The sequence below is a fragment of the Sciurus carolinensis genome, chromosome 5, assembly GCF_902686445.1.
Source record: "Sciurus carolinensis chromosome 5, mSciCar1.2, whole genome shotgun sequence".
NCBI lineage: Eukaryota > Metazoa > Chordata > Mammalia > Rodentia > Sciuridae > Sciurus > Sciurus carolinensis.
In genome coordinates this window covers 11,168,293-11,194,126 of record NC_062217.1, presented here as the reverse complement: position 1 = coordinate 11,194,126, position 25,834 = coordinate 11,168,293, and the positions used below count along the sequence as shown (strand labels likewise).

At 36.9% G+C, this 25,834-nt stretch overlaps 1 protein-coding gene and 1 non-coding gene across 3 annotated transcripts in view; one reads left to right on the top strand and one right to left on the bottom strand.

The window, feature by feature from the left end:
• Positions 1-25,834, top strand: part of Pcca (propionyl-CoA carboxylase subunit alpha) — a 358,996-nt gene that overhangs the window by 19,971 nt on the left and 313,191 nt on the right. The window contains exons 3-4 of one of the 2 annotated variants that reach the window (XM_047554213.1): positions 2,101-2,148; positions 2,260-2,328. In XM_047554213.1, the coding sequence (XP_047410169.1) occupies positions 2,101-2,148; positions 2,260-2,328 (117 nt within the window). The remainder of the gene's footprint in view (positions 1-2,100; positions 2,149-2,259; positions 2,329-25,834) is intronic. The other variant, XM_047554212.1, reaches the window with a different exon arrangement.
• LOC124986014 (U6 spliceosomal RNA) lies at positions 10,558-10,661 on the bottom strand. The gene has a single exon (XR_007108928.1). It is a non-coding gene; the product is annotated as a U6 spliceosomal RNA (small nuclear RNA).

Here is a 25,834-nt window from a genome sequence, read left to right as displayed (position 1 = left end):
GTCCTTTTTATTTTTATTTGAGACATGGCCTTGCTAAGTTACTGAGGGTCTTGCTGAGTTGCACAGGCTGGCCTTGAACTGCAATCTTCCTGTTTCATCCTCGTGAGTTGCTGCAATTACAGATGTGCACCTCCATGCCCAGCCAAATATATGCTTTGATACAGATTTTTCCTGATTAGACAGGGGCATACTCCTAGATTCCTAATAGTCTGGCATGTGGTTCAGTGGGGTAGAATAACAATAGCTATAGCTAATACTTACTGAGTGTATATTATGTTCTAGGCAGTATTCTAGGCACTGTAAGGGTGTTAATTCATATAATCCTCACTACCTCTTATGGCAGATACTCTCATTTTCCTCATTTGACATACCAGGAAAGAGGGACAAGAAGGATAACTTACTCATGAAAGAACATTCAAGAAGAACACGTGGGAGTGCTGGAGTTTTTCAGCCTGGGTAGTTCGGCTCCTGACTGACTCTTTTACTTGGTACTGGGGATTGAACCCAGGTTCACTCAACCACTGAGCCACATCCCCAGCCTATTTTGTATTTTACTTAGAGACAGAGTTTCAATGAGTTACTTAGCACCTCGCTGTTTCAGAGACTGGCTTTGAACTCTCAGCCTCCCAGCTGCTGGGCTGACTAACTCTTAACCACTATTCTGCCTTCAGAAAGCAGAATGGGATTCTTCCTTATAACTGCTTATACATACTTGCTTTAGCAGTTGCTTAATGTGCAACTTACAGCAATGTTGTTTGCAATGCTTTTATCAATTGAAGTCTGTTTAATGCTTCATAAAACTTCACAGTTTTAAATGCAGTTCCAAGAAAGTGTAAGCATTGTTTTCTGAGACTATGCCTACTGTTCAACAGGGATTTACTGTGACCATTTGGATAGAAGTCTCAGGCCTGAGGTAAAAGCAGGTTATTTTAAGGGGCCCCTGATCAAGTCTCCATGATTTGGAGTTCTGTCACATTGGGAGTTTGCCAGTTTTTACTGCAGAGGCTAGTCTCAGGTTGGTGGAATTAGGTAAAGGTCAAACTTTTTGAAAACCTTTCCATTCTGAGATTCTGGATTTTCCCTGTGGGTTAACATGGTGCCTTAAGTTATAGAAGAGTATTTTTTAGAATACCACATTGAACTTTTAACTCTTCTTTTAGAAATATAACTAAAACTTTTTTATGGCTCCACTAAACTTATAATAATTCCCTAATCTATAAATAATTGTGTACCTATGTGCATTGCATCCATATTCTTATAATTGCATGTTTTCTTCCCGTCTTCCATCCTTCTTCTTCTTCTTCTTCTTCTTCTTTTTTTTTTTTTTTTCCTGTATTAAGGATTGGGGATGGAATCTAGGCCCTTGCTCATGGTAGGCAAGTGCTCTACCATGGAGATGTATCCCCTGCCAGTTGTGTTTTTTCTAAAAAAGGGATTAGTCTACGCAATTTTAGAGTTGGAAGAAAACCATATGAGTACTTTTTTCATTAGAGTACTATCAGATTACGTATGTGGAAGTTAAGACCCGTGGAAATTGCTTAAAATGAAGGTGGTCATCAGTAGCAAAGCTGGGCTTGGGACTTAGGTCTCCAGATACACACAGGATGCATCTGTCTTATCATTCAGCCTTATCTGCTTCAAAATGTGATGGTTATTCAGACTTAACACCAAATTCAAATGGCATGACCTACTTGATATGGACATCTTTGGATATAAACACAAAACAACTCAGGATGCTTAGGATTTCCCAGAATTTGTAAAATAAAATTTCAAGTAAATTGTTAAGCAGTTTTGAGTTAAAGTTTTTTAGTTTTCTAAAGTATCATTTGAAGATTTGCTTTTGTCAAGAGAATTTGTGTCCACTTATGAATAAACCAACCTAGTCAAGTGATGCTTTAACCAAGTAATTAGGGTCAGAAGAGTTTAGTTGCTTCTTGGTTTTAAGTGAACATATTATCCTAGATAGTCAGTGTTTCTAGGATAATGTCCGTTGTTGATTGTGGAAAAACTTGGTATTTTCTTTTTTTTTTTTTTTAAACTTGGTATTTTCTGACCTCAAAAGTAAGAATAACAATTTTTACCTTTCTTTTTTTTCTTCAGACTTTCGATAAAATACTTATTGCTAATAGAGGAGAAATTGCATGTAGGGTGAGTAGAACTTGAATCTCATTTTCCATTTTACTCAGTGAAGCTTATTATTATTGAATCCTTTTAAATATGAATCACTGTAAATAGATAATATTAATGTATTTTAAATAGGTTATTAAAACTTGCAAGAAGATGGGCATTAAGACGGTTGCTATCCACAGTGATGTTGATACTAGTTCTGTAAGTATATTTTTTCTTAGTTTAAATCTGAACTTAATTTTGAGTTACGTACAATAAAAACGAAAGCCATTTTATTTTTGTTGGCTTCAAAAATGTATATTAATTTTTAAAACTAATTATTCACTGTTGTATTAAGCAAAAAGGAGATATCATAATGTCGCCTGTGTCCTAATTATTTGTTTTTAAAGCTTAAAAACCTAGAATAGACTTAAAAATTGCAAAGCTGATTGCTGGTCAGCAAGTAGATTTAAGCAAAGCATGAGAAAGTTAGATGGAAGATTAATGAACTGTTTACACAATGCTCCCTTATGAAAGCACGTTTCCCCAGCATAACTCTAGTGTCACTAAGGGAATGCTGTGGTTGTTTAACCTTTCCTAAATGGCTGATGTGTTCGGCTGAAAGTTGATAAATGAGAGATAGGCTGATGCTAATTGGACATGAACAAAAGAAGGTATAGCATAAAGCAATGAATGATATATAATTTTATTTGGCATTTTTAACACAGCAGGCATTTTTTAGCAGTAATGAACTATGAATGAATAGAAAAAATCCCATGGGAAAAGAATGTAAATTATTGGAACTTTATGGAACGAAATATAAGTAGTTGTACTTAATGTAAGTTGCTGTTTTTCAAAAGTGTACTTTTGATAACCAGACCTTTTGTTAATAATGTTAGCTTTTATGGTATAGTAATTTAATACAGTTTTCAAGTTTTGTGATCTTTAAAGTTTTGTTTTATCTAGAATTATGTTGTTCATTTTGTCTTATTGTAATTCTCTTCCTTTTTAAAGAAATAAAATGGAAATAAGTACAAACGAATTTCCTGAAAATGAAGGCTAAGTATATAATTTGGCAGCTGCATTTAAAATGTTTATCTTTAGTGAAAAGCAGTGGAATGTTTTGCATATATATTATTTGATATTCTTTTTTTAGCATTTGATTGTGGCTGCTTTATAAAAATTTGTTTTAACTACGATGACTTTAATGGTAATTTATGTTCCTCACAGAATATTCATCAACTGATGAGAAAACTTTTACTTTTATTAATCTGTTTCCTGATTGGTAAACTAAGGCATTTATCAGCAGCAGATTCCTATAGGAAAAAATTTTGTTAAAGTCAACATCAATCTAGTAATAGATTTAAAATTCATATTTCTCCTCTTAGGTTTATTGTCAGTGTATTAGCTCATGGAAGGTTTTCATCCATGGATAAATAGAAAAAAAAGTTTGAATTGTAGACAGTATTTTATTTCAAGTCTAATAATAACCTTTGTTCCTTTATCCATATTAAAATAGTTAATTCTCTATGCTGTGTTGTGTTGGAATTGACTGTTGGTATGAATAGTTCAAAATCATTGAACTTTTTTTTTCTTATATGCTTACATTCAATGTTGGTGCTGTAGAATAATCTGTAATCTGTAGCATCTTCTGCAAAGTGTTGTCCAAAATAACATGGCTAACTTTCCCATTCTTACATTTCTAGCTTTGCATTTTGATTTAGACAGTTATTTTCCAGACTCTGTGAAAACTAGTTTCAAAAAAGTTACTGTAAGTTTTATATCTTAAGTGTACCTCTCTCAAAGCAGATGTGGGAATTTTCTATTTTAAAGAATTTTGAGGCTGAAAATAGTAGTAAATATATCAGGGATTGTAATATATGATTTAGAATGTGATTTCTCAGTCTTCATAATGGAGTACTGCATTCTTAGTCAAAACTCAACAGTATGGTCAAATCAGAGAAAGGCATTTGGTTTCTGCTTCAGTGGCAAGAAGGTAGAAAAGGTGAATGCCTTTAACAGTATTTTTTCCTTCTCCAACACTTGATCACAGAGGTTTCCATCATATCTAATCAGCTTTACAAGATCAGTAATAAGAACAATCGATGCTGTTCAAATGTTGGTGTTAGGATGTTTGTCATTCAGAATTTTAAATGTAACTTAGAGTTAAAAAACCTTACATACTTTATATGTTGACTTCATAAATTGAAATATAAATAATTTTGCAGTAGGGAAATACTGCAACACTTGATTGTCAGTTATTAATTTTTTTTAAAGCAGCTAATGTTTAGTTAATCAGGGGAAAATGATTGTTACTACACAATTAAGTAATACTTCATCCAAAAGAGAAAGCCAATTGCAAAAATTGATGTTTAATGGAAAACTTGGCTCTTGAAGTTGATTATGTAGTTCTTCTGTCAGCCCCTCCCTTCAGTGGATTCTTAAAATTGTCTTTAGGAGTCTTGGCTCTTTTTTCTTCCATGTGAGTTTTAGAATGAGCTCCTAGAGTTCTCTAATCTGTCCTACCCCACCTGAATTTTTAGTTTCTATGAACAGAACTTCTATACAAATCTTTTGTAAAAATACATTTTCATCTTTCTTGGGTAAATACTTAGGAGACAGGGCTGGGAATTGTAGCTCAGTGGTAGAATACTTGCCTAGCATGTATGGCCCTGGGTTTGAACCCCAACCCTGCAAATAAAAATAAAAGCAAAAAGCCTGGGAGAGAATTTCTGGGTCATTCAGTAGATGAGGGGTTGGCAGCTTTCCCGCCGCCCCCGCCGCCCCCGCCGCCCCCGCCATTCGAATGGTGTTTGCAGAATAAATATATTTTAGACTTTGAAGGCTACTAGGGTGTCCATCGCTGCTGCTGTTGCTGTTGCTGCTTCTCCTCCTCCTTCTCCCCACACCCTTCATTTTCTTGTGATATCTTTGTTTGGTTTTGGTATTAGAGTGATCCTGGCCTCATGAGTTGAAAAGTTTTCTCATCTCTTTTTTGGTAAGAGTTTTTGAAGAATTGGTATTAATTCCTCTTTAAATGTTTGGTAGAATTCACCAGTGAAGCCATCTTGTATGTATACTTTTCTGTGGGTTGTTTTTTTTTGCTTTTGTTTTTTTGATGACTAATTCTTTTGTTATAGATTTATTCAAATTTTCTTTAGGTAGTAATTGTAGTTTGTCTCTTTCTAGGAGCATCAATTTCATCTAATTTATCTAGTTTATTAAGTTGTTAATAGTATTTCCTTTTTGATAGTATTGTCTCCCTTTTCATTCCTGGTTTTAGACTTTTGACTCTTCTTTTTTTGGTCACTATCTTAGTCTGTTCAGGCTGCTATAACAGAATCCCACAGACTGGGTGGCCTATACCCAGTAGAAATTTATTTCTTATAATTCTGGAGGCTGGGAAGTCAAGATTGGGCAATAGCAGACTTGGTTTCTGGTGAAGGTCCCCTCCTAGGTCACAGATGAAGACTTCTAGCTGTATCTCCCCATGGTGGAAGGGCCAACAGATCTCTTTGGCATCTTCTTGAGATCATCAGTCCCATTCATAAGTGCTTTTTCTCCACTACTATTTAACAGCATTCTTAAAAGTGTTAAGTAATGCCCTTAGACGAGAGCTATAAAATGGTGGACAGCAAGGCCAAATAAGAAGATATTACTGAGTTCCTACTTGCACAGTGAACTGAATGACTCTTTAGAAACAGAAAAATCTCATGGTGACTGGTTAAAGAATAATAAAGAAGCTGGATGTGGTGGTGCACGCCTTTAATCCAAGCTCTTCAGGTGATTGAGGCAGGAGGATCACGAGTTTGCAGCCAGCTGCCAGTACGGGCATAGTAAGACTCTGTCTCAAAATTAAATTTAAAGAAAGGGCTGGGCATGTGGCTCAGTGGTAGAGCAGTGGCTTAGCATGCACGATGCCCTGGGTTTAATCCCCAAAAGAAGGAAGTAAGAAATCTCTAGCTTTAATTCATATATACGAGAAAATATATGTAATTAACAATTAAAAAATGGGGTAAGAAATAGAACTTTGAAAAATAAAACTGACTGGGCATTGTGGCACATGCCTCTAATCCCAACAGTTTGGGAGGCAGAGGCAGGAGGATTGTAAGTTCTAGGCCAGCCTCAACAATTCAGCAAGGTCCACAGCAACTTAGTTAAGACCCTGTCTTAAAAAATAAAAAAGAGAGCCTGGGATGTGGTTTAGTTAAGTGCCTCTGGGTTCAATCCCTGGTACCAGTGTGGAAACAATGGAAATTTAAGATGAAATTTTTAGAATGTACATGAAAACTTCCACTTTTTATATAGGGAAACTGGGTATTTTAAATGCTAGATATTCCTAAATTAATTTATATATTTTATTTCTTAAAAAATATTTTTAGTTGTAGATGGACACAATACCTTTATCTTATTTATATTTATAAGTCTGAATAAATATAACAACACAAGTTTTTTTTTTTTTTTTTTTTGGAAATTGACAAAAGATTAAATATGTAGGAGTGGCACATTTTCATCAGTTAATTCTGAGAAAAATTGGCAAGGAGAATAGCCTGACATTAAAATACATTATAAAGTGGAAGTACATTAGGAACATTCATAAAATGTTGGAGCAAGAAGAGGAGACGCAGGTCTGTGGAACAAATTTATTGGATTTTAGACAAAGAACTAATGTGGGAGATTTCTTGACTTGCTAAAGGGCCATATATAAGGCAGAGTAGGGGTGCTCTAGAGTTACTTGTTAATCTCCTGTGATTTTGGGTAGTTCCAGAGAAGATAAGAAACATACGGAATGAGAATTGTTTAATGGGCTTAGTAACTTGAAGTTTCTAGGTGGGCAGGTAGGTACTACAGCATTAATTTGATGAGTAGTGAGAGCAAAGAATATGAGGATTTAGGGGCTGGGGAGATAGCTCAGTCGGTAGAATGCTCGCCTTGCAAGCACAAGGCCCTGGGTTTGACCCCCAGCACTGCAAAAAAAAAAAAAAAAAGAATTTGAGGATTTAGATTTTGTTGAACTTGTATTCCACCTAGATAACATTCATATTTTAAGTAAAAAGACTAGAAAGTTTCCTCATAAAAAGTAGCAAAGTATTACATAAACAAACTGCTAAAGTAAGGGTTTTGATTTTATATTAATATGACATTAAGTGAAAAGTGTTGAGAGTCTTCATTTCAAATGAGGAAAGTGATTTTGTACTTCAACCTTTGACATTTTCTGTTTGTACTCCTAAATTGAACTGATCAATATTTTGTTGCTTTGTCTGTGTATAATCAGGTTGAATTTAAATGTGAAATATCTGATATTTGCCATGTTGAAACAGGAACCTAAAATCAGAGAAGTATTCAGTGTGACTCACTTCTTACCCAGGCAACCTGCTGTTTAAAGTATGATTCCTGGTGTGTTCTGGAGTCTCAGCCTTAGGATTCTGTAATGAGATTGAGTGGGGTTTCCTGCGAGCACTCTGGGATGATTGACAGTAAGGTGAGGGCAATCATCACTTTTCATGCCTACCCTTGATAATATTTCCCTGCTGTCTGGGGAGGGACTGAGAACAAATAGGACTTCGTGATGTCTAAGTAATTAGTGTATGTTGGTTCCAGCTGAACAAACTGGAGGGTAATGATCAGGTAAATGGAAATGGAATACATTAATGTAGGCTAAGGTGTAAGAGACCTTAGGGGAAAACTTATCAAAATTTTATGGGATTGTTGGGATATCTTTATTTTATATCTTTTCATATTTATATATATCTTTATGTACATATTTATCTATTTATCTTTATTAGCATATCTTCAGATATGTCCTAAATGCACAGAGTAAATCAATTTAAATATAAGAACCTCAAACTTTTATTTATTTATTTTTTCTTTGATTTCATTTTGCAACATTTTACAATTCCACAAAATTTGTTAGTGGACATATTTGTAACTGATGCTGTCACTGATCCTCAATTACGAATAAATGACTAGGGTCAAGCTTGTAAAACTTTTTTGGGTGGTGTTAAATGAAAAATATCAAGTGACCTTTTGTGCATGTGTGTGCATTTGTAACTGAGGTGGCATATAAAGGAGATGTTAAGATGGCTATAATGGTCTTCCTAGTTGGTCTTAATTAGGTCAGAAGCATTTCCAGACATTTAGTTTGCAACACACAACCTATAGGATTTTAATTATTGCAAAAAATTTATACTTGTCATCCTTCAACTTTAAATTTCCTTATCAATAACATGAAATCCCATGGCAAAGCGTCTGCATGGTGACTGTAGTACAGTTTTTACCAGGAAGGAAGGAACTGGTTTCATTAATGTGGTTTTGGATCTTGAGTTCTGATAATTAGGTAATCAAAGGGTTTTAAAATGGCATACTTGCTTAAAACTTAATATTGCTCACTTTTCTTCTAAGACTTGACCTTCAATAACCCTTTTGGATTAAGAACACAGTGTATATCTATGCAAATTTGAAACACTGGACTTCTCAGTGAAGCACTAACTGTAATCAGGAGAGGAAAGCATTTAAGGTGTTTAGACATTTTCTTTTCTTTTTTGCTAGTATTATCTTTAGAAAAACTTATTTTGCAGAAACACTATGCCCTATCAATTTTAAATGTTTTGATTATCTTTGGCTTGGGTAAATTACTTTCTCTGCATTTTGGGTAAAATGGAATAGGATAAGGTTCCTGGTAGGAATTTGTTCACATTAATATGGCTCATCAGGGACATTATATTTAATTGGAGATCCTGCAGAATAGTAGCAGGAGGCTGAAGAGAATTATTTAGCATTAGCAATGGCTCGTCTGGGAGTTGTGCACTAATCAAGGCGCTGGAGTGTTAGCGGTGGGGATGATGGGAATTATGACGATTATGACATGTAAGCATGTCTGCGTGCAAACTGGACAGGCAATGAGTTAATCAAGAAGTATATTAAATGGCTCCCATGCTGATTCATTATTATCTACCATAGTGCCTGTCAGGTTGTGTATTTAAAAAATACAATTATTGCTGAATTCATTGTGTATGTGAGCTGAATTCAGCAATCATTCTTTGCTTTTCATTAAAAAAAAAAAACTCAAATTGCCTTATACATATAAAAGTAGAAAATTGTGTCAGTTGTGGTTTGTGTTTTAAAGTGTGGTATCTTTTTTTTTATCACTTTACAGTGAACCTCTAATTTCAGACTCACTTAAAAATTTGTTTGCTTTGTCCTTTTCTGCATTCATTGTAAATATTCTTTGCTTATTTTCTACTGCATAAAGGATTTGGGTTCAGAAATATAATATTTGTACCTTTGTTTTTCAATTAAAAAGATAATTCCAGTATTTCAGAGAGAAATTAATATGTAACACATGAAGCTATGGAAAAATCAAAGCATTAATCTTTTCACCATCAAAATGCTCCAAAATTGGGAGTAGGGGGTGGAAATCTTCTTTGCTGTAGTGGGTGGTCTCTTTGTGCCAGGTAGACCCATTCTGTGCCCAGCATGGTTGGAGCCATCTGTCATGAAACTATCAGTTAGAAATGCTAGAAATGTACATATTTGGGGGAAATGGAACTAATAAATTGAATTCCTTTTAGAAAATAAATTGAAATGCAGCAAAAATCCATGAGCAAACTAGATTATATCTGTAGACAAATTTATAGAGTTGCTATACAGATGAACACAGTTTTTTTTTATTATTGTAAGCACTGCTAAATTTAATAAAACTTTCTGCCAAACTGACCTTCATATACTAACTTAATTAAAGCAATATTATGGATAATACTCAAAGTGTTAACCTGTGGGTGGTTGTTATTGAAATCCATTATCTGTGGAGTCAATATTAGTGGTCAGCAACATCAGAAGTAAAACTTGCAACCAAGAGCCTTCCTTGGGAGCTGTGAGCCCAGCAGGTTAAATCGTCAAAACCCAGCAAAGCTTCTTAAAAGACTGATAGTTTAAGCCCCCTGGAGTGAAAGGTAAACCAGTCATTCCAGTCAGGAAAGGACTATGATTTTATTTAGCAGTCAAGCAAAAATTACGTTTGGATGGGAAAAAGGCATTTATATCAGTATCTTCATGTATGGGTTATTTTATTCATATATATGTTCATGTACCTTAATATTTAACTTTAATAAAAACATTTCAACTTCTTGTTTTGGTGCTGGGAGTTGAACCGGGGCCTCATGCATGCTAGGCAGTTACTTTACCAATGAGGTACATAGACCCTGATACCCACCTTTAATCTGTTGTGAAAATTTTTCTTTGTAAAATGGAAAGGTGTGTTCCAAGACCTTCCATATTTTTTGTTAATAATAAGAACTTTGTCCTTTTACCTACAGTTTAGAAAAAAATTTAACTGACATAAAAACAAAAATTTTATATTTTAATGGGGTACCATATGTCTCCATAGATCTAGATATTGCATACTGTTTAAATTAGGTTAAAAATAATGATCTCCTTAAACATTTATCATTTCAAAGTGTGGAATGCTTTACAGATTTGCATGTCATCTTTGCACAGGGGCCATCCTAGTCTCTGTATTATTCTAAGCTAATTTTTTTTGTGGTGCTAGAGATCAAACCCAGGGCCTCATGCATGCTAGACAAACACTCTACCGCTGAGCTGCACCGCAGCCCTGTATGGTTCCAATTTTAGTACAATATTAAAATTTTTTTTTTTTTGCGGTGCTGGGGATCGAACTCAGGGCCTTGTGCTTGCGAGGCAAGCACTCTACCAGCTGAGCTATCTCCCCAGCCCAATATTAAAATTTTAAGACTGAAACTGTGACATTTTTTGAGTGTATCTTTTTGGTGTTGTTTATTTAAAAAATTCTGGGGAACGTAAATGACAGTTTTGAAGGGAACTTACATATTTTAGTGTTATTAATACCTGGTGGTATGGAAAAGTACCCAATCATGGATATATTTTTCTGAAAAAATCTATTTAAAAATGATTGGAGGTACTGTCTTACTGAAGAAGCACATATTTAATGACTCTTTGAAATAAAGCTTAACTTTATTCCATTGTTCCTGTGTTTACAAGGCCATAAATCAACTTGTGTATACTACAACTTTTTAAAGACCTCTTAATGGAAGGAGAAGACATGATCACTCCATTTAATACCATATTTATCCCTTATTGAGTATCTGTGGCATACTAGAAATACATATAATCATGTAAGGAAGCTAGTATTGTCACCGTTTTAAATTGAGAAAATTGAAGCTTCCAGATATGAAATGGGGTGCTAGTGGTTTTTATCTAGTAAATGGTGGAGCTACTTTGTGTAGCTAGAGTTGTACTCTCATAGCACATTGTTTCCCTACTAAGTAGAAGGAAAAGTGTCCTTTCTCCTCAGAAGGGTGTTCAAAGCTGAATTTTATTGGTGCCTGCTGCATGCTGGTTGTTAGGGTAGGCACAGGAGGTAGAGAATGAATATGATCTGTTCTCCTGGCACTTGGGATCCAGCAGTAGAGACAGATACAGAATGAAAATACGTGATAGTTTGACTTTGTGGTGTTACAAGGGAAGCAAGTTGTAGATAGAGAATCACGGGGTCCTCTTTGTTAGTAAGGTGGTCAAGGAAATCCTCTCTGAGGCATAAAATGTAACCTGAGACCGATGGATGGGAGCCAGCCAGCCCTTAGCTAGGCAGCCCAACAGCAGGAGCAGAGGTCCTGAGCCGTCCAGCTTGTCTCTGTCATTCAGTGCTCTACTAAAGGAGTGCTTGCTAAGTTTACCAGTAACTTCCTCATGCTAATTCCATGGATGGTTTTCATTCTTCTTCTATGGGACTTCTCAATGCTGTTTGACTCTCAATTACCCTTGTGCAAATATCCTCATGTCTTCACTTTAGTGACATCTCAATCTCCCGGTTACCTTTCTGCTTCTGTGATTCTCCTCTGTGTTGTCTGTGCAGGAGCAATTCTGGCATCATTGGGTGGCTAGCATGCTCTTTCTATACCTTGTTCTGGAAAGATCTCATTGTTTCCCAGTTTTATTTCTGTGGTTTTGATCAGCTGTAGATTTCTAATTTGTTCTTTTTTTAAAAATAATTTTTAAAATTAGTCCTTTTTAGTTATTCATGACAGTAGAGTGTATTTTGATATGTTATACATGCATGGAGTATAACTTATTCTAATTAGGATCCCATTCATGTGGTTGTACATGATGTGGAGTTACACTGGTCATGTATTCATATATGAAGATAGGCATATGAATATTCATATATGAAGTTATGTTCAATTCATTCTCTTATCTTTCCTAATTGCAACCCCCCTCCTTTCCCTTAATTCCCCTTTGTCTAATTCAATAAACTTCTATTCTCCCCTTCTCCCCTGCTATGTATTAGCTTCCTCATATCAGATAGAACATTCTCAGCCTTTATTTTTCTGGAACTGACTTATTTTACTTAGCATGATATAGACTCCTAATTCTGACTCCCCCTGCCCCCATCTCTACTTGAACACTTTAAAACTACCTCAAACTTAACATGACCAAACTTAAGCTTTGATCCTTCTAGGCTTTCATGTACCTAAGTCCTGTTGCAGAAGCAAAAAATATAGGAATTTGTCTTCTTCACTACATTTTCTTTAATTTTTCAAATTCTAATCCATAAATAAGTCCTTATTCAAAATAATTTGGAATCTAGTCTTGTTCTTTAATTACTTCCTTAATGAGGTCTCTTAACTTCTTTACTAGTGAATCTTTTTTATTTGATCCTAATAAAATTTCTGAGGATTGAAAGTATGGCCCCTGAATAAGGGCCTCCTGGAAAAATGTCTGATTTCTAATCTCTCAGACCTGTGAGTATTGCCTGTTACAGAGTGTAGAGACTTTGCAGAAGTGGTCGAGTTAGGGATCTTTAGATGGAGAAATTATTTTGAATTTTCTGACAGCGTGATGTAATCACAGGATCCTTTTAAGGAGGTAGATCAGGGTAGGAGGGGTGAAGGCAGAGGCAAGAAGTTGGAGTGATGTGAGGAGGCAGCTGAAAGAGACAGGGAAATGGATTCTCCCCTGACAGCCTTCAGGAGGAACCAGCCTGCTGACATCTTGATGTTAGTGCCATCAGACTAATTTCTGACTTCTGTCTAGAATTATAAAATAGTAAGTTTGTGTTGTTTTAAGCCACCAAGTGTGTGGTAATTTGTTATAGCATTAATAGGAAATGAACATAGAAGCAATGGTTAGACTTCAGAAATTCTACCAACATTTCAACTGTATATCCATAGATCTAGAAAAATCTCAATATATACTTTTTCTTGAAGAAAAACTAATTTATTGGAAATTCTTTGTCAGACTGATGAAATTAATTATATCTGGAGTATTTTATCTGGTATATTTTTTCACTAATAAAATTTTAAAATTTGTTTTAATTAGTTTCATATGATAGTAGAATGCACTTTGATATATCATATGTAATGGAGTATAATTTCTTGGTGGCTTTCTTAGCAGTAGATTTCTTAATGTGTTTTGGATTTTTTGTCTGTAGTCTCTTTTTAGATGAGAGTTTGAAATGTTCATTCCTTTCCTGTTCCTCCTTCCTCTTCATCCTTCCCTTACCCCTTGCTTCCTGTCTTTCCTGGTTTCTCTCTCACACCTGCCATCCCCAACCAAAACAAAACAAAAAACCCCACCAGTTCTCCCTGACCAGCAGTTCTGTGGTTGCCCCATTGGTGTTTCAGATTCCTCGTTCATACCTGAGTCTTATGACCACGATGTGGACATGTGGCAGGTCAGTCACAGAAGCAGGTGCAGATTTCCACCCTGAAGCTGTAGCAGCTGCAACTCACGCAGTGTTTGGTGGCCTTCTCCTCAGGACTGGGGCAGCTCCACATTAACCTGGTTTTAGCCAGTGACTCTACCTTGTTCCTTGTTAGGCATTTTTTTTTTTTTTCTATTTTGAGTTCATGAAATGTTTATCACTTATTTCTGGTTGCTTATTCTCCTGGTTTTCTTCTGTAGATTTTATTGTGATTGCTGTACATTTGAAGCAGAAGGAAGGTTTGAAGCATGAACTCACTATGCCAACTTTTATTGTGCTAAGTTTGACTTACATTTATAAATACCACAGAAAAATGCCAGGTCTTGAAATTGTGTTTTTGCTCAATTTCAAACACCAGCATCTAAGTTCTGCACTTGATATCTGACTTGTTGCAGTTAGCTGTAGCACGCTCAGCGTGTCTGGGCTTTGTCTTGCCAGTTCTGGGTTTCTGGTGATAGCAGTCCTCTGCCTAAACTGGGGTAGCTCCCTTGGCCATGTGTTCTTGCTACTTGAAGAGGCCAAAGTGGCAGCTGCCAGGTTGGGGTAGCCAAAAAGGGAGAATTCCATTAGGAATCTTTAGGGAGATTAAAAACTATCTGAGGATGACCAAGGTAGACTTGTGTCTGATTTTTGCATGTGAATTAGAGCCTGTACTAAGGAAGAGAACCTCTAACTCAAATGAATAAATCAGATGACAATCCACTGTGGACACCTCCAATTATTCATTTATTCAGTAAAGCACTGTCCAGCATCCCCAGATGCTGGGGGTAGGTGTGGTGTGTCCTAGAGAGTTTGCAGGCTTTCTGAGGGCAGAAATCTTGTCTTATCTGCATGGGAAAGTGTTAAATTCAGGTAAAACTGCTTATGAATAGTATTTGAGGATGTCTTGTTTTGTAAACATCTGTTTAGTTGTTTCCAAGTCTTCCTGTGAATCAATCATAAATTACTCCCCAAATCTACACTGTTTTCCCCAAATGGAGTTACACATTTTAGTAAAGAACCCTTTATAATTAAATCTAGCAAAGTATCTTCAGTGAACTATTCTAATTAAGTGTTATAGATCCCAAGGTTGCACTGATGTAGTTCAGCTGGGATGTTCTACATGCAATAGGAGAGTTCAGTTTCAAAGGTACATAAAACTATTTGTGAAGGTTTTATATACAGATGTTTCAACTTATAATTTTCAACTTTATAGTGCAGCAAAAGTGATACATGTTCAGTAGAAACTGTACTTTGAATTTTGGATTGTTTCCCAGGATAACAATATGCAATATGGTCCTCTTTTGAGATGTTAGTCAGTGCAGGAGCAAAGCTCCCAGTTAGCCTCTTGATGGTGGGAGAAACAGGTGACACTCTTATGTGTACCTTGTTGCTGAGCTAGGTTAGGTATTGCTAGAATTTGGATCTTAAATGTGCCCAAAGGCCCATGCATGAAAGGCTTAGTCTCCAGCTTGGTGCTATTGGGAGGTGGTAGAAACATTAAGCGGTGGGTCGTAGTGTGATGTGTTCTTGTCACTGGAAATGTGCTCTCAAAGGGAACAGTGGGACCCTATCCCCTCTTCTTTTTCCTCTTTAATCATGGCCATGAATTGAACAGTTTGCTCCACTACGTGCCCCTTGCCATGATGTCCTGTGCCACCACAGGCTCAAAACATGATCATGGACTGAAACTCCAAAACTGTGAGGCCAAACAAACATTTTCTCTTTATAAGTTGATTATCTCAGGTACTTGTTACACCAGTGGCAAGTCAACTAGCACAGATGTATTAAGTCATTTTCAACCTAACAATATTTTGAATTTATGATGAGTTTATTGGGACATAACCCCATTGTAAGTGGAGGATCTGTGACTTTTCCTTTCAGTAAAAAATATTTTCATGTATCAGTTTTTGCATTTAAAATTAATTTATTTTCAACTGTGGTAGAAACATGTATAACATGAAGTTTATCATTTTAACCTTTCTTGAATCTAGTATTCTTTGGCACTAAGTATACTCACAGTGTTTTGCAAGATGAAAAAATTTCTGGAAATGGATGATGGTGATGGTTCAACATACCAATTTTAAAATAATATGCTTTATTTTTTATAGTGTTTGTAAAGATTTATCTGTCCTTATGGTATTTTATTAGGTTGCATTGTATAGATTCTAGGGAGTGACACGGTTAGTCTTTAGCAAATATCAATTGAGTGCCTGTCATCTGCACGTGTCCCATGTTGTCTGAACTAGGCAGATATGCCCTCATTTGGCTTCCAATTCAGCAGGAGGAGCAGGCATTTTTAATTACGTGCAGTTGTTTTAAGTAGTTAATGGAAGTTATAGGGTGTTTTGTAATTACGGGAGGGGAGAATCTGAGCCTCCAGCAGAGTGTGTGTGTCAGGGACAGCTTTCTTGAGGAAGTAACATCTAAGTAGAGTCCTAAAGGAGAGGCTGTGGATGTAACTCAGTGGTTGAGCATTGCCTACCACGTGAGGCTCTTGGTTAGATCTTCAGCCCCACATACAAATAAATAAATAAAATAAAGATATTGTGTCCGTCTACAACTAAAAAAAAAAAAAAAGACAGGAATTAGGACTGGTACTGGGAGGAGAAAGGGCCAGGGATGAATAGTACTTGTTAATTTTGAGAAAGTCAGGTAGGTCAATATACCTTTAAACAAGAAACCCACAGTATTGTTTTTAGTGTTCATCTATACCTAGTAGTGTTTCTTTTTAAAATTTAATTTAAATATTATCTTGCAATAAAATTGACTTTGTTCTTTTGTGCACTTCTGTGATTTTTTTTCCTTTTCAGGGCTGGGGATTGAACTAGGCAGCTAGCCCATTGGGGATACAGAGCAGCGCCTGCACCCTGTAAAACCCCTGTCTCCCTCGGTAGTCACATCTTGTGCACCTTCACTCTGGCAGCCACACTGTACTGTTGTCATCCCTATACAGCTTGTAGCTTTTTGAGACTGGCTACTTTCATTTAGCATAAAGCTTTTTGATGTACCCAAACTGTTGTGTGCCAATAGTTTGTTCCTTTTTTTATTAGAGTAGTAGTGCATTGTATGGGTATATAGTTTGTTTTTTATTTAGCCAGTGAAAGACATTTGGGTTTCCAGCTTTTGACAATTATGAATAGAGCTCTTCTAAACATTTGTGTACAGATTTTTGTGTAAATCTGTTTCTTTCTTAAGGATAAATGGGGTGGGGTTGCTGGTCGTATAGTAAGTACATGTTTAACTGAATAAGAAACTGCCAGACTTTACCAGTGTAATTGCATTTCTACCAGAATGCACAAGTTATGTACTGCATTCTCTCCAGCAGTTAGTATTGTTAGTATTTAAAATTTTGACCATTTTTGTGGGTGTGTAGTGGCATCTCATTTTTAATTGGCATTTCCCTAGTGACTAATGATATTGAACATCTCATGTGCTTATTTGCCTTCAGTTTTAGTAAAGTCACTATTTAAGTTTTTCCACCTGAAATTTTTGTCCCTGCTATTAAGTTTAGAGAGTTCTTTGTATATCCTGGATACTAGGTCTTTTGTTGATATATGATTTGCAAATATTTGCAAATAGTTTTTTTCTAGCAGTAGCATGTTCCTTTATTCTCTTGACAGTGTTTGCTGTAGATCAAAAGTCTTTTTTTTGTTGTTGTTTTGAGATGGTATTGCTATGTTGCCTGGGCTGTCCTCAAACTCTGGAGCTCAAGAGATCCTCCCACCTTAGCATCCTGGGTAGCTGGGACTATATGTGCATGCTCTATTTGCAACTAAAAGTCTTTAATTTTGATAAAGTTTTCACAAGTCTTACTTTTCTCCACTGTTGAGTGTACTTTTAGTAGCATGTCTAAGAAGTAGTGGCCTTATTCCAGGTCATGAAGATTTTTTTCTAAGAACATTAGAATTTTACCTTTTATATTTAGGTATGTGATCCTTTTCAAGTTATATATTTATGTAAGATTTAAAGTTTTAATTGAGGATTTTTTTGTATGTGTGTGCATATAGATGTTAAATTGTTACTACACCATTCATTGAAAATGATCACCATTTATTGAAAATGATATTTTTCTATCATGTTGCTTTTGAACCTATGTAAAAAAGTTAACTGGTGTGATAGTTATAGGAATCTATTTTGGGATATGTCTGCCATTTTACCAGTGCTAAATTGTCTTGATTATTGCTGATTTATAGTGAGTGTTAAAATTGGTTCTTCCAACTTCTCTTTTTGGGGTACACTTTACCACTGAGTTACATCCTCCGTCCTTTGAATTTTTTTTTTTTTTTGGGTGCTGGGGATCGAACCCAGGGCCTTGTGCTTGCAAGGCAAGCACTCTACCGACTGAGCTATCTCCCGAGCCCCAGTCCTTTGAAAATTAAAAAATAAATTTTGAAATAGGATCTCACTAAATTGCTGAGGCTGGCCTCCCATGTAGCTAGTATTATAGATGTGCATCACTGTGCCTAGCTTTTGGCTTGTTTTATCCCCCTCCAAATTATTTTAGGTATACTAGTTTATTTGCATTCCTAATATAAATTTTAGAATCAATTGTGTGTATGTGTAAAACAGTCCTGCTGGGATTCTGATTGTAATTGTGTTGAATCTAGAATAATTTGGGGAGAACTGACATTACTGTGCTGAGTCATCTAATCCATGAACATGATATGACTCTACATTTGTTTCTTTTATTTTTTTAATCAGCATTTCGTAGTTTTTAACATGCAGATCTTACATGTTTTGTTATATTTTATACCTATGTATTTGGAGATTCTTAAAATTATATGTATTTTTTTTAAAGTTTGGTTTCCACTTATACATTGCTAGTAGTCAAAGTCTGAGTAATGTTTCCATGTTTATGCTGTAGCCTGTGATCTTGCTAAATTCATCTATTCTTTAAGTGTTTTTAAAAATATTTTTAGTTGTCAATGGATTTTTATTTATATGTATTTTATTTATGTGTAGTGCTGAGAATCGAACTCAGTTCCTCACACATGCGAGGCAAGCGCTCTACCACTGAGCCACAACCCCAGCCCTCTTTAAGTGTTTTTTTTAGATTCCTTTGAATTGTCTAAGTAAAAAACAGATTGTATGTGAACAGGGACATTTTTAGTACTTCTTCTACAATATGTATTTTATTTCTTTGCTTGCCTTATCTGTAGCTAGGAATTCTAGTGTGATTTAGAATAGAGATTGTAATGGTGCATGTTCTTGTCTTATTGCCAGTCTTAGTGGGAAAATGTTCAGTTATTCAGAATTAAATATTTTATTATTACTTGTAGATTTTTTGAAGTTGCATAATAAGCTATTAGTGATGGAGCACAGATTTCCTCCTGTGGGTATAAGTTTCATGGGAGATAAACATGGAGAATCACTAACTTCCCAATTAAAGTACAAACCATTTACCATCATATCCAAAGTCCTTTTGGAGCTGATTCCTTCTAATCTTTCTATTATTCTCATCTACCATTCTCTCCCTTTAACACCTCCTTAGACACCTTGTTTGGAAACCATCTCATAGATAAATAAGCTGGGACCTTTTACATTTCCATAATTTTGAATGTACTCTTTCCCTTATTTTTTCCCCCATATGTCAGAAATCAAGTGTGTGTGTGTGTGTGTGTGTGTGTCTGTCTGTCTGTCTTGTCTGTGTGTGTCTGTGAGTCCATCTCTCTGACTGTCTCCTGTCCCAGGGAGACTTCACCACTGAACTACATTCCCAGTTTTTTTTTTATTCTGAGACAGGGTCTCTAAGTTGCTGATTGACTTGCTAAGTTTCTGAGGCTGGTCTCGACTTGTGATCCTCTTGCTTCAACCTCCCAAGTCTTTATAGGTGTGCACCATCATGCCAGGCAGAAATCAAGTTTTATACTTTGATTGAACCCAGTAACTCATGTATTCTAAGCAAGTGCTCATTTATTACTTTTAATCATAGTTTTCTTAGGATCCTGAAAACTGTTGTGCAGATAGCCTTGGGATCATTCACTGGGAAACCCCTAGTTTGATACAGACAGGTGAGGATAGCTCAAAATAGGGGAGCAGCTCCAGAAGAGAAATTTGGGAACAGGAAGGACAAGGCAGGCGACAGAATGTCTGGACCTGTCAGTGTGATCATCCATTCGGGTAGGCCTCTATGCTAATTGAGGGAATGGCTGGTAAGTCGTAGAGCCATATCTTGGAATTCCTTTGTGTGTGTGTGTGTGTGTGTGTGTGTGTGTGTGTGTGTGTGTCTTGCTGGGATTCAAACCCAGGGCCTTGCCTATACTATACAAACACTATATCATTGAGTTACACCCCAGCCTGAAATTCTTTTGTAGTTAAAAATAGCAAGGTAGATCTTTATACATAAGAGAACATTTCAAAGATGTTGAAGACTGAAAAAGAGCTTGTGGATTGAAACATATTTATAATATTAATGTTAAAAAATTTCACCTGAAAATATATTGTTTTTATATTTACACATATGAAATCACAAAGCAGGGTTCTTAGCAGTGGCATTGTTGACTTTGTGAATAGGTTAATTCTTTGTTGTGGGTGACTGTCCTGGTTGTTACAGATGTTTAACAAGATCCCTGGCTTCTTCACCACTATATATCATTTGTGTCCTTCCAGTCCCCAGTTGCAACAATCAAAACTATCTCCAGACATTGCCAACTCTGTCTGGGGGGACAAAATTGCTCCTCTTGGGATCTACTGGCATGGTCTAAGGTTTCAGAATGAATGCATTCTTTTTTTTTTTTTTTTTGCGGTGCTGAGGATTGAACCCAGGGCCTAGTGCTTGCAAGGCAAGCACCCTACCAACTGAGCTATATCCCCAGGCCTGAATGCATTCTTATAACTGGTTATTGGAAAGAGGTTGTAATGGGGTCAGAGGCACTGTCCTAGAATTGTTGTCTTTATTAAAAAACAACAACAACAATGTTTAGGTATTACATGTAATAAGAAAACAAAAGATGCCTTTGCTTCTTTATGAGATACTTGTATTAAATTTAAAAATGGTCAAAAGAAGACATATAAATAGCTAATGCAAATTAAAAAATCATTTTTTACCATTAAATTAATAAAATTAGAAAGACCTACTGTGTTCAATGATGGTGTGATGTGGAAATTCATCTCTAATAGGGTGTAAGTTGATAGAAGGTTTGAAGTATGTCATTTGTAGTATTTATTTATAGTATTTATTTGTAGTATTTATTTTCACATATTTTTCTTTCAGAAAGATGTATGTATACAGATTGGCATGTTTAAGGATGCTATTGCAGCTTATAGTAGATTAGAAACCATGCCTAATACAAGTAGAATGGTTAAATAAGTATGGTTCATCCATATTACTGGGAATATTGGGTGTTAGTTAAAAATTATGAGGTAGAAAAAAACTATTGTAATGGAGTGAGTTACAGAATATGTAGTGAGAGAAAGTTTATGCCCAAGAAAATCTAAAATGCAAAATAAAGTGATGCTCTGTTATATCTATATATATATGTATGAAAATGCTTAGGAAAGTCTAGAAGGATACATCAAAACTGATAATGGTTGAATACAAAAAGTGGAATCTGGGAGGCCTTTAAGGGGATGGGGAATGATGGCTGTTACCTATACTGCTTAATCTTTTTTTTTCTCCCCCCTTAAACTAGTGTGTACATACATTACTTTGATAAATGAAATTTAAAAGTTGAGAAAATCTGGAGAATTCTAAAGTATAGAATCAGTTAGTGGCACACATTGAACAATGATAGCTACTGGGGACTCCAGTAGTGCTTTGAGATTTCATGACTTTGGTGGCTACTCATGTTTTATTGGGACTGATATTTAGCTATTTGTGTGGTTTGCTGAAACACTTTTTAAAAATTAAAATGGAGGGTTTTAAAAAATTTTTTTTAGTTATACATGACAGTAGAATGCACTCTGACACATCATACATAAATGGAATATAACTTCTCATTCTTATGGTGTACATGATGTAGAGTTACACCAGTTGTGTAGTCATATGTGCACATAGGGTAATAGTGTCCGATTCATTCTTCTATCCTTCTTGTCCCCACCCTTACTCCCCTGTGTTCAGTTCCCTCTGCCTAACCCAAAGTAACTCTATTCTTCCCTAGGTCCCACCCCTCACTTATTGTGAATCAGCATCTGCATATCAGAAAAAAACATTCAACCTTTGGTTCTTTGAGATTGACTTATTTTGCTTAGCACAATATTCTCCTCCTCTATTCATTTGCCAGCAAATGCCATCATTTCATTCTTCTTTAAGAACGTGTATGTATATCACATTTTATTTATCCATTCATCTGTTGAAGGACACCTAGATTGGTTCCATAGTTTAGCTATTGTTGAGTTGAGCTGCTACAAACATTGATGTGGCTGCATCACTGTTGATGGAGACTATGTGGTTCAGAACACTAAAATATTTGCTAGATGGCCCTTCACAGGAAAAGCTTGCTTACCTTCATTTCTAGTGATTATAAAGTAACTTACAGAATCTCCAAGAGGACCGAAGGACATGGGTAGCCTAGTCAGGCAAAATAGGTCTGTTCTGGAGCGGACTACACTTCTCTTACTGAACACATTTGGCAATGTGATGATCTAGAGTGGCCCCAGAAGTTATTCAGAGTAGCCCCAGATGCACTGAGGTCTTTATACCCATGATTCTTATGAGATGCAGTCTACTTTCAGGGGCACCACATCACATGATTATTTTTCCTTCTTCATCTGAGAATCATTTGGGTTTGTCTGATGCGGGGACCACCTAGCTCACATAGATGTACTTTATCTCCAAGGGAATCTAGAGAATGTTCTTTTTTCTTTCTAATCTCAGTAGAAGAGGGACAAAAGCTACAGGGAATGGCCATTTAATAAATTTGCCTGCCATGGAAGGTACCAATCACCTTCAGATTCTCTTTCCTTTTATAATTCCAAGTCCATGAAACTTATATTTCCCTCTTTTCCTCCTCTGCTCTCCTGCCTATAAACCAAACACAAACAAAATTACTAAGATAGCTGTATGTTAGGAAGTACCCCACTTTGTAGAAGATGACAAGAATGAAACCTGCCACAAATCCATTGGTGCCACACATATATGTTCCTGTAGTCCCAGCTAGTGGGGAGTCTGAAGCAGAAGAATTACTTGAGCCTTGGGGTTTGAGGTCAGCCTGGGTAACAGAGTGAAACCCCCATTTCAGAAAAGCAACAAAAACAACCCAGCAGCAACCCCCAGCACATAATGGAAGCATCATTATGGTATACTGGTCTCCTGCTTCCAGTCCCACAGGGTGACATGGGTCTCTTTAGTACTCCAAATACCATGGGTTGTGTCACAGATGAGGAACACACAGCTGTTAAGAACTGTGAAGAGCAAGAGCTTTCCTCAGGTTGTTAACAAGTTGCTGCCAGTCTCATGGATGCTGGTGTTGGCTTAAGAATCTTGAGTTGAAGGACATTTTATTACTCACAGCTGTCAAGCTGCTCCGAGTATCAGCAGTTTTTCCCTGTTCCCTGAGTCCTTCAAGATGGTGTGAAGAGTGTCAGCTGATGCTTCTGCGCAGTGGCTTGCATTATAGGTGGGAACTCTGAGTTGAGGGGCTCTTCTCACAGAATGAACATTTGAACATTTGCCCCAGGGAGACATACTCTCTCTCTTCCAAGAATGCTGTGCAAACACCCTTGTAAATACAGTTTGTAACAAGGGGCTTTGCTTGCAGGAAGTACAAAAATGTGAAAGAACCATGGAAAATTCTGCCCAACCCAGGGCCCAGGACTCAGCATCTTTTGTAGCAAGCCCCAAAAAACCCAGTTCTCTTCCTCCAGGAACTGAGTAGTCACATCGTGGTTACTTATCCTTACTTAGTTTTCTGTGTGATAAACTGCATAAACTATTCAGCATCAAGGGATGGTTTAGACCTTTGCCCTTTGGTTACACTCAGAGAGGATGTGCAGGCCTCCTGGGGAACTCCCTCTGTCAAGGGACTATGATGGCTGTTACTCCCCTCTCTGGCTCTCATGAGCTCTGAGATTGACATTGTCATGTTCTAAGGAAGTTCTTGCTCACGTTTCACTAATCTGGTTCTTCCTGTTAGTAAGGGTTGAGTTGGTGTTTATGGTATGATCATATTAGAGATGTTATTACTATAGATAAAAGGTATTGATGTTATAAAATACTGTGGTTTAAACAGAATGATTTTCTATTTTCCCCTCACATGATATTGGGTCATTTTAGTTTTGGGAGGTAAATCTATTTCAAAGGACATCCAGGGTCTCTCATTCTTGCCCTCTGTTTGCTCCACCATCCCCTAGAGCACATGTGGGCAAACTAGTCCTGTAAAGACCCAGATAGTAAGTATTTTAGGTTTTGTGGACCATATGGTCTCTTCCTCTATGACTCAACTCTGCCACTTGTAGCACAACAGACGCTGTGTCCTAATAACACCTATCTACAAGACTGGACATTGGGCTGGAGTTGTTCCAACGTGGTTAGTTGCTCCCTGCCCTAGGAAGTTGCCTTCTGCATTATTGAATTCTAGTCACTGCAACATCCATGTTCCAGATCCAGTGATTTGAGAAATATGCTTGCCTTTAAATCACAGCTAATGTGAAAGTTGTACCTTTCACTTTCACACTGATCCCTGTGACTCGAACTCACTCATGAGTGTAAGAGAGGCTGGTAAACTTACTTGCTCTCCAGGTGAGCAGCTGTGTCATGGGAGCAGGGAGAACAAAGGGTTTGGGGCACAGTAACATTCTGCCACATTCTTGTGTGATATTTGTAATTTGTTTTGTATCCTGCACAGAGAAACATAAATGTGTGTTTAACACAAATTTAGGTTCAGTCTGTTGCTGTTACTGGGAAATTACATGCCAGGGATGGTTTTAAAAAGCATTTGCAACTCTTTTTGAAATCTGTCAATTTGTATATCTCTGTCATGACCAAATCATAAGTGGAATTTTGTTGATATTAGAAATGGAAGCTTATAACTAAAATTGGTGCTATTCAGGAGACTGGGTTGGTTAAAATATATCAGAGAGCTTTCCTTCTTGCTTGAACCATAAAAAAGAGTGTAGCGGGGCATTTGCCTGTAGGCATGTTAATCCCAGTTGCCCTGGTGTGAAATGTTGAAGGAGGGTTGTGGTTGTCTGATGGCAACTCCAAAGGCCTCAGAACCCCACCTTTGGGATACTCTCCCTTGAATGACCTTTTCACACAGAATGGTGATCAGACAAGAACTGGGACTTTATCTGGCATGGAAAACAGGCTGTATGAACTATTGTTGGCTTTCTTGCTGAGAAATGTTTGCTTAACAAATGTGTGTATGTGGCAGAATTTGAACTGAGGTTTTTACTTTTTAATCGGGAGGGGTGGGGCATAGGTAATCCTTTCCCATCTTGAATTCCTCAGTGCCCATCATCAGCTCCAAAGAGAGCTTAGGAGTCCCGCATTACCAAGCTGGCCTCAGTTCTTTGACAGCAGAGAACCATTTACGAATCTGCCCTACTTGCAGTCTTCCTAGATTTCTCACCAGTTTACTTCTCCTTTGCTCCCAGTGACATTCCCCACTTTTACATTCTTCTACCATCAGTGACCCCTCTTTTCTTACTTGTCAGAAGGTGATCCCGTCTCCCTGTCACAGGTAAAATAGAAATCCCTAAAGGTCAGAGCCTCTGATTTCCTCACAGCTGAACACCTTCCTGTATTCATACACAGTCTTGGCATCCTCCTGGCCTTTGAAAGGGAAAGGATCCTCTGGATCCTGGCCCTGTTTTAACTAGTTTGCCCGCCTTTTCTCTCCCTCTCCTTCTCCCCCTCCCTCCCCCTCCCTCCCTCTCCCTCCCTCCCCCGCCCTCTCCTCTCTTTCTTCTTTAAAACCTGGTTTGTCCTTATTACTATGTGGGAGGCGAGCTCCCTCTTCTCCCACAGACCTCTTGGCTTTGCCATTGCTCATTAGAAATCTTTTCCTATGAAGTTTTTCATACCACAGGTGTTTTTCCTCCTTATTTTCCCTCTTGAGTAGTTTC